Here is a 10088-nt window from a genome sequence, read left to right as displayed (position 1 = left end):
CTTTATCTATATAGTGCATTTAATGTCAAAAAGAAAACATAACATGATTTTCAGTTTTTCAACATTGGGGCGTAGGGGTTGGTGTTTTGCAGAATTTCTTTTTTTTTATGAATATGTGCATTTTCCTCATACAGTACAATTTGCTGAAGTTTCTACGAGCACTTAACAGAAGCTGGAAAGACTCAGGGATGGATTATGACTTGCAAAGGCCCCAGGGCCAATTATCTCCAAGGCCCCCCCCCCCTTCAAAAGTTATTGACCGGGGTGTTTGTGGGGGTTCATTTTCATGCCCAAAAGTTCCCCTTCTTTCCCCACATTTTTAGACAGTTGTACAAGCACCAATACAGTTTACATGTTTTATATTCTAAATTATTTCCTTTTTTTATGTGAAATGAGTATCTTAGAATTGGTTGAAGAATTCCTTCTGAGGCTTATTCTTTACATTTGGTTATGTCATAAGAGTGACACAACAAGAAGGCAAACCATTGTGCAAATAATTTGCCAGAGGAGAGGTGCCAGGAACCTACGGAGTCCCATTAGAGGTGGTTAATTTATACAGCACCATTTGGTCTTCCCTGAGGTGTCTCCCCCTTCTTGATTAATTGGAATATTCCAAAGCAGTTATCACAGTTGGTTATTGGATCTGTAGAATGTGTTTCAGGGGACTTGCTTAGGTGTTGCCAGTTCAGCTGATTTACAGTTGATGGAATTTAGATGGAAACAATGGCTTCACTTTGTGGAATATGAAGACTACTTCCCTCGAACCTTGGTCTCAGCAGTGATTAAGGGTGAGTTGACCCGGAATGATGACATTCTTGCCCTCTTAATCCGGTAGACGTCTGGAGACGTTGTGCCAAACAGACCATCTCCTGACCCTAGATCTGGTTCTGTTGAAGGAAGAGAGAGATCAGGCAACTAACTAAGCATCTATTATGCCAAGAACTTTGTACAATGGCTGGCATCAGAGAACTGATGAATGAGGGTCCAGTGATGCAGTTCATTTTATCAGATCACAGTTGCATTTGACATCTGTTGAATATTTAGAAGAGGAACGGTGGTACTGCTGTGCATTGTCTAGACTCTAGAGCAAAGGTTTACAAACTGGGGTCAGGGACTCCCAGGGCGCCACGAGGGGGTGCTAGGGGGTCCATGGAATATTTCAGAGTAAGAAGAATGTGTAAATGTAACATAGTTAAACACTATATTTACCGAATTTGACATTATTGCCAGTTCAGTTTAATCTAAATGTTTCTCTTCAGGTTCATAAATGTAACATTACTCAGTTATTAGGTAGAAAAAAAGATACACTGTTCACATTCTTAAAAAGTAGGCTAAATATTTTCCAGATAATTAGGGATGCACTAAAATTAACATTTTTGGCCAATACAATATACATTTTAACAAAAAAACTATAGTGCAAAATGGATATATTGCCATATATATATTGTATTTTCAACAGGTCATTGTTTTGCTTAGGCATTATAATTTCCATCGAACATGGGTTGGATCTCTTGACAGGTCAAAATTAAAATGTGTGTGTGTATGTGTGTAATATATATATATATATAAATACATACATACATACATACATACACATACACAAAACATCCCATACGTCCTTCATTAAAATCTTCATCTGTGTTCCGAGGAGAAATAAATTAATATGAGCTTGTCACGTCATAAGACATACATAACAAGATAATTATAATTTTTGGGTGAACTATCCCTTTAAAATGGTTTTGTTTTGATGGGTAAGGATGGGCCCTCAATTATACGAATAGGTGGTTAAAGGTTGTTGGTTCAAACTTCAGAAGGGGTGATTCATGCATTGTAGATTTACTGGGGTTGCCATCACTGTGCCTTTAAGAACAGTACTGTACCCGGGTTGCTCCATCTCTGTAATGAAACTTGCTATGGAAAGGAAAGCATCTACAAAATAGATGAAAATGGGTAAAGTGGATTTTTGTTTGTTATTAATTTAATGACCAAAGAAAGGTGTCCAACTTTACCTGTATTCACACAACTTATGTGGTTGTGTAACATTATAAAGAAAAATAAATAAGAGCACTAACAACTCTACTGGGAAATGCTGCCGGAGTCAGGCCCTGAATGAGGTTTGGAATCTTTTGTTGTTCCTGTATATAAAATTGGCGAACCCTTCCTATGTTCTGGCCTTCTTGTTGTAGAAGATTGACTCGCTAGGCAAGGCATTACCTGGCCAGATGATCGCCTCCAGCAGCTGCACCCTGCGAGCCAGCAACTCTAAGTCAGCCTGCAAGTCTTGGAACTTCTTCAAATTAAAGTCCTATCAAAGATCAAGAGTTTTGACAATCATGGTGGGGGGTGGGCTTATGGTCAAGGACCCACTTTCAGAGTACTTGGCCCCTGTCCTCCGCCATACTTTGCTCCTCATGCACTTTCCAAAATCTCTGACCCCAGATCTGTGACCTTTAAACCTGACCCTACTTCTGGCCTCCTACTCACCATGGATACCGATCATAGTCTCGAGGATTAAAACCCTCTCGGCTAAGATCTTCAGGGCCTCGCGGATTTGGTGTATTCCATCCCCCTGTGGAGATAGATACAGCCGTCATGGTATTGGGCACAAGCCAAACAAAGCACTCGCCAAGATGCAAAGTCATTCTGTTAATCCATGATTTCAATCCAAATCATTACCATAGTTAGAGGGTTAAGATCTCAACTCCATTCACTACAAAACACCAGTTAACTGCACAGATTTAGTCTGTCCATCTTTTTTAAAATCTTTTTTTACTGTGGCCATGCTGTGAGTTTGGACAAAACACCATGCACTTTGTTCAGGCCAGGCCAAAAGGTCCTCAGAGCAAATCAAGACCAAATAATCAATCATTTTAGATTTGAACATGCATTTAACATTCACAGTACCCTCAGACTATGTTATTCAAAGACCAGGAGGAGAGCAGCTTTGTTCAAACTAAAGAGCTTGTCGAAGTCATCTGTACTATTATTGAGCTCAGTTGACTATGCACACTTTAGTCTGCTCATCTCAAGGTAAAGGATGCTCTTACACCAAAGCCACCAGCATTAGCTCACATTGAAAACCTGCCTGTTTATCAGACTACAGGTGTCCAATCAGAGCCAGTGTATAATTTCCATATGATAAAATATCTAAATAATTCAGTCTAGAATGAGTTCATGGAATAAGTATACATGTGGACAAGACAAACATCAGCATTTTTAACAACAGATGTTAAAAAAACATTTAGCTAGATTACTGGAAGTGCTATACACTTGCATATAATATAATCATATTCAAAAGTTAGATTTTGAATAGTTATGTGGCTTTGATAGGCAGCGTAACAGTGTAAAGAAATGTGTCACATAAAGTACATTCTACACAACAGTCCCAAGCTCAAGCATATTAGAACAACATTGTTATTGATGAACTGGCAGCACACAGGAAAGAGTTATGGATGTAAAGGTTAGTGTCTGTGAGAGCTGAAAGTAGCTAATCTAGCCAAATAAAACAGTAAATAATATATCATATAGTTCCTAGAAAAAATACCATATTCATTAAGATATGCAAGTATGGCTACAGTCCAGAATATTTCTCCACGGTATCATAAGAGCGCTCAGTTTCACATTGATAAATGTGAAGAAATTAATTTCTGAGTAGAGGTATGGTCTTTGTACATGTTATGTATATATCTCCAAGGAGACTCTACGTACAGCAGAAATGTTACAACTATATGATTTTGAATGATCTGTCTTATGATTAATTACACACAAATGACCTATATCTTTGTGTCGACAAGCTGTGCGGAAAACTAAGTCAATTTGTTATGAACTAGGAGGATTTTCCATATAGCAAGCCCGTCAGAGCAACATGTGAGGTTGGGATCAAGTACTAGAACTATTTAAACAAGACATTGGGTTTGACTGATAGTCACCCAATGGCACTAAACTGAAATTTGGATGGTTAGATACGAGTTAAGGAGGCAAAAAGGAAGATCACAAGCAAAAGGACAAGATGGGATCATGCAGCAATGCATTGGGACACTGAGGGATAGCTGTATCCACCCACACACTCAAACACACACCAACACCGCTGTTCCAATAAATACTAAAATAAAGCATATACACAACACACACATAATGACACATACTTCCAAACTTGGATATGCATTTGTTCTGGTTTGTTTCCCTGCCAAATATGTGTAATTTTTTTCTCTCCTATTCCAGATTTTATGCAACAACATGCTATAAGGAAGCCATTCGTAGCTTGATTCCTGTAAAAAGTGTGAATATTCTGGAAGTTTACATGCACTTTAAAAGTTTGATTTCAGTCGGACTAAAAAAAAAAAAAAAAAAAAGATATATTCAAAATGTTTGTAAACACACCCGACTGAATTCATTAAATTTTTGTGAAGTCGGACCATAAGACCTAGACATTGTTATTGTAGCTCGACTTCATCCAGCATGTCATCACTTCATTGGACCATAATTTGCCTTGCAGTTGTGTGCATGCTCCGAAAGTTATATTTAGGCATATTTGAAGTTCTTCCTTCAAATAATCTATCATCTCAATTATAACTTTGCAAATAAACATACTGACACCATTTACATGGACACCAATAAGCGGCTTATTGCGAGAAAGCAGCTTTGCGGTTAACATGCACTGTGTAAGTGGCGTACTCTTCACTCCCATATATACAGTATATGCAGCTCGGTAAGTAAGCAGTTTTCTACACATCAATGTAAATTCCCTGCAACGCTTGTGTAAATAACAAACATGGTATCCGAGCAAGACTTCACTATTTTTATTCCTTGTTGCTTCGCTTTCTTTCCAGATATTCCATAGTTGTTGCAGTGTTTGTTTTCTTTGTCGCAACCTGCAGCTGAATTGTGCAGAAATTGGGGGGTTTCCCTCTTACATAAAACTCCAGAGATTCCCCAATGTACAAGCGAATATTCGTGAACGTGAGAGATCGTCAATATTTCACATTGGTATGTATAAATGGGTGCAGTTTATAGTGTATCTGCTTTTCTCACTGTACTTCACAAGAAATAATTATTTCTGCTTTGTTGACTTGTTCTTGGGCTCCATCCTATGACGTTTGATATCCGGTCTGTTCACGCACAAGCACACTCTTCAAAAACATTTTAGAATGTCGCTTATGTGTTTACATGACCACATAAGCTGCATTCTCCAGGAGAAACCTGGATGTGTAAAACTGCTTTCTCTTAAATGGCGTAAGGTTATCGGCATTCTTGTTTACATGATGTTTCAGAACACTGTTTACTGGAAAAACTGTGGCATAGAAATTACACACTCCAACATTATGGAAAGATACAGCAATTTGGTTGCTTCAATCAGTTTACAATGTAATACACAGTTAAATTCTAACTGTAATATAGTGTTTCCTCTTTGCTGTGACGGCACAATAAAGCAAAGAGGTAAAGTCTCTGTGTGTTGGGTATATGCCAGAACTGGTAGCTAAGAGACTGTTGGCTTGAAAGGCAGCCATGGAGACAGTAACAAATAGGAATTGGACAGCTTTAGAGGACAGGGGAAACACTCAGAAACAGCCCCAACCAACAACCAACCCAAATAACAGACAGTAACACCACAATTACACATTCACGATAGATTATGCCCTTTTATGCAAATCTGAGACTAGTTCAGAAACCCACAAACTCTGTCTAGACAGTGTAAGAGCATAGGCCAAAAACTGGTCTCAGATCAGCTTTAAAGAGCTCAGTCACATATGGAAACAATATTATCAAGTGCACAGTCAAAACCAAAACATATAATGTGGTAACTGTGAGTACTGTAAGCAAGCAATGAAAAGCATTTGTGAAATAAATCCTTCAGTGGAGTTTTCAATGAAACATCTGTATCTGCATTTTCACAGATTTAAGTTAAGAGCATTACATAATAACTGGCCCTTGTTGCTCATGATGAAAATTCCACTAATGGATTTAACACGATCGTGGTGTTAAAATATAGATGAACGGCAGGATGAGCAATGTAAGTTCTTCAACCAGAAACAACAAAAATGTCACAACAAATGTCAAAATCTCTTACGTTTAAATCACTCTAGAACAACGATAAGCAGGCATAGGAAAAGGGTAATTACAGAAAGAGATTATTGCTCCATTAAAATTGAAAAATTCATTTTTGACTTGTTGGAATAACCAGTGCAGTTAAAACATCTCTTAAATGAATGAATTATTCAGTGGTCTCTCCACCACACTTTCTCCTCGAAAGGTTTAACACAGACTGGGGAGAGAGTTTGTGACAAACAGGGCACCTGATGGGCTTGTCTTACCGGAAGACCTTTCTCCCCTGGCTCTCCTTTAGGTCCTGGCTCTCCCTATGAAGAAAAACATTAGTCAAGATTTTCAATAAATAAAGACTTTATTTCCAGCATGCTCCTCACTCAAAGCTATATCAAAACTCACTGAGCACTTAAGCAGGAACACCTGCACAACTATTTATTTATACAATTATATAATCAGCCAATCATGTGGCAGCAGTGCAATGCATAAAATCATAAAGTTCAGGAGCTTCAGTTAATGTTCACATCAACCATCAGAATGGTGAAAAATGTGATCTGACTGAAAGGCTACAGTAACTCAAATAACTACTTTGTACAATTGTAGTGAGCAGAATAGCACCTCAGAATGCACATGTCGAACCTTGAGGCGGATGGGCAGAAGACCACATAGGGCACCATAGTGCTCCAAACAAAGTGCTCATTGAGTGTAGTACATGAACATACAGTTGAAGTCAGAAGTTTACATACATCTTAGCCAAATACACTTAAACACAATTCCTGAATTTTGGCCCATTCCTCAGTCAAGTTTGTAGTCCTCCTTGCTCTCACACGCTTTTTCAAATCTGCCAACAAATTTTCTATCAGATTGAGGTCAGGGCTTTGTGATGGCCACTCCAATAACTTGACTTTGTTGTCCTTAAGCCATTTTGCCACAGCTTTGGAGGTATGCTTGGGGTCATTATCCATCTGGAAGACCCATTTGCAACAGAGCTTTAACTTCCTGGCTGATCTGGTCTTGAGAGGTTGCTTTAATATATCCACATAATTTTCGTTCCTCATGATGCCATCTATTTTGTGAAGTGCACCAGTCCCTCCTGCAGCAAAGCACCCCCACAACATGATCCTGCTACTCCCATGCTTCATGGTTGAGATGGTGTTCTTCAGCTTGCAAGCCTCACCCTTTTTCCATATAATAATGGCAAAACAATAAAATTGTTTCATCAGGCCAGAGGACATTTCTCCAAAAATTAAGATCTTCATCCCCATGTGCACTTGCAAACTGTAGTCTGGCTTTTTTATGGTGGTTTTCGAACCTTGGCTTCTTCCTTGCTGAGCAATAGTCGATAGAATGCGGGGATAGTCAAAATAGGACTCGTTTTACTGTGGATATAGATACTTGTCTACCTGTTTCCTCCAGCATCTTCACAAGGTCCTTTGCTGCTGTTCTGGGATTGATTTGTACTTTTCGCACCTCTCTAGGAGACAGAATGTGTCTCCTTCCAGAGCGGTATGAAGGCTACCTGGTTCCATGGTGTTTAAACTTGCGTACTATTGTTTGTACAGATGAACGTGGTTTTTCAGGCATTTGGAAATTGCTCCAAGGGATGAACCAGACTTGTGGAAAGTCCACAATTTTGTTTATGAGGTCTTGGCTGATTTCTTTAGATTTTCCATGATGACAAGCAATGAGGCACAGAGTTTGAAGGTAGGCCTTAAAATACATCCACAAGTACACCTCCAACTGACTCCAACTAGCCTATCAGAAGCTAACTGGCTAATTACCTAAAGGCTTGACATTCTGAAATCTTCAAAGCTGCTAAAAAGTTAACTTAGTGTGTCAAATTCTGACACACTGGAATTGTGATATAGTAAATTTAAAGTGAAACAATCTGTCTGTAAACAATTGTTTGAAAAATGACTTGTGTCACTCACAAAGTAGATGTCCTAAAAGACTTCCCAAAACTATAGTTTGCGAATATGAAATCTGTGGAGTGGTTAAATATTAGTTTTGATTACTTCAACCTAAGTGTATGTAAACTTCTGACTTCAACTGTACGTCCATATTGCTTTTGTGTCCCTTGTGAAACTTGCTCTATGCTGAATCACAAACCACTTTCAAGACCAGTCTGGACATTCTGCTAAATTTTTCCTTTTGTGGGATACACACAAAATAAATTCATACAGTATTTAAACAATATGAAGGTGAGGAAATGGAGACAGAATTTACATTTTTGGGTGAACTATTAAACCAGCCTACGATGGTTTGCTGATCTTGGCATGTCTAAGCTGGTCTCCCAGCCTGGCCAAACTGGTATAGCTGAGGCTCATCCCAGTCTAAGACCAGCAAACCAGCTTAGGCTGGTTTAAACTTTTTTTCTGCTTTTATCATTCAAAACATCTATCCATGGGAAATGATTTTATGAAGTAAAAGGTGGGCATTTTACCAACTCTCCCTTGAACCCTCTCTCTCCTGGATAGCCAAGAGGTCCCTGTGGAGTCAAATTAAGTGTTATATGCAGAGTATAATATGTGTACAGGCAGTGTTGCATTGTGTGTAGGTTTTAGCTTGTGTTGTATAGTTTATTTTGAACTCACTCTTTCTCCTCTATCTCCCTTTGGTCCCATGGGACCTTGCAAACCAGAAGCTCCTGGCTTTCCCTTATTACACAAGGAAAACATGACATGGTTAGTACATACACATATTTATACACTCACACAAGGGTACTTTTTCACGGTACAAAAGCAGGAAGATGCACCCAAGTGCAGGAATGAGTGAAAAATAAATATATTTTATTAAACAACTGAAAACAAAACTCTCATGAGGGAGAGAAAACAAACTAAACATAAACCAGAATAAAGACAAAGACTAGGACTAGGACTGACCGGGAACAGGAACAAGTCTTGAACAGGAATAGACAAATTGCTAACAAAATGATTCGACAAACACAAGAGGAAAAAGGGCACAATATATAGAGCAAGATACATGAGGGACAGGTGCAGAAAATCAACATGAGGAGCACTAAACGAGAAGGCCTGGCAAGAGGCAAGAGAAAACACAACAGAGCCATACACTCAAACACAGAACAGAAACAAACATATTAATAGGCAAAAGAAAGGAGAGGGCTATCAGACTGAGGTTGTGACATACTTTCCCCATCAGCCTATAACTTACAGTCAGTCCAATAGGGCCTGGTGGTCCAATTGGTCCTGGAGGCCCTGCATGGGACAGAATAAACATATTTGAATACAAACCCTTTTTAGAAATGTTTTGTGTCATGTGTACAAAAGGGCTGTACTGACATGTTTAATGATACAGTTCACAAATAATACATGGTTAACACTGCCTATTGTGAATGTAATGTTAACCACTGTGACCTTCCAGTCAATTGCTTCAGGGGGTACTTCAAATCAAAGACCTGGCACAACAAGTACCCATAATGTTGAAATCATATTTAGGTAGAAACGTATCTCATTTAGCTGAGTGAAGTACTCACAAGTCACTGATCCTCATAATAACATAATTGAAGGGACTTATCATATGCTTATAAAATAACTCATAAATAATAATACTATCTCATAAAAATAAACTGTTTGAAAATTATGAAATCTGGCACCCAGTATGTTTTATTTTCAAAATGTAGGACCTGTTCATACTAACTGTGATAACTTTATTTGATAGAACAAATCATTTAGTCACCCAAGATTCTAATCAAAATAGAGAAAATAGAGACATTTGACTCAAAGGACTGAAGCAGAGGAAATCTATGACATCAAAAGTGCAAGCAGGTTAGAAATAATGATATTCATGTAAAAGATGATTATGTACTTTCTTATGCATTAGACAGTTGCTTGTGCTAAGCCCTCTGGGTACTAATTTGTTTTTAAGAAAAGGCAGATGTAGACAATCACTTCACAGGAGAAAAAAAAGAGGCTGAGTCTGTCTCCAGAATAAAAGTATTCCCAATTCACATGATAAAACGTTTTCACATCCAAGAGAGTGTCATATTTTATCTTATACTTGACACATACTGGGAGAGTGAAACTCAT

General features: G+C 38.4%; 1 protein-coding gene across 2 annotated transcripts in view; it reads right to left on the bottom strand.

Annotated features, from left to right (window-relative positions):
* Positions 1-112: 112 nt before the first annotated feature.
* Positions 113-10088, bottom strand: part of LOC127627676 (EMI domain-containing protein 1-like) — a 109130-nt gene continuing 99154 nt past the window's right edge. Inside the window, exons 11-16 of one of the 2 annotated variants that reach the window (XM_052104173.1) lie at positions 9214-9257; positions 8637-8699; positions 8486-8530; positions 6312-6356; positions 2485-2569; positions 113-887 (exon numbers count right to left, since the gene is read on the bottom strand). In XM_052104173.1, coding sequence (XP_051960133.1) covers positions 751-887; positions 2485-2569; positions 6312-6356; positions 8486-8530; positions 8637-8699; positions 9214-9257 — 419 coding nt within the window. In that variant the 3' untranslated portion in view covers positions 113-750. Of the gene's footprint in view, positions 888-2214; positions 2306-2484; positions 2570-6311; positions 6357-8485; positions 8531-8636; positions 8700-9213; positions 9258-10088 lie in introns of both variants that reach the window. The other variant, XM_052104166.1, reaches the window with a different exon arrangement.

The sequence above is a fragment of the Xyrauchen texanus genome, chromosome 3, assembly GCF_025860055.1.
Source record: "Xyrauchen texanus isolate HMW12.3.18 chromosome 3, RBS_HiC_50CHRs, whole genome shotgun sequence".
NCBI classification, from domain to species: Eukaryota; Metazoa; Chordata; class Actinopteri; order Cypriniformes; family Catostomidae; genus Xyrauchen; species Xyrauchen texanus.
The sequence above is the reverse complement of the archived record's forward strand: the minus strand, read 5'-3'. Positions and strand labels throughout refer to the sequence as shown.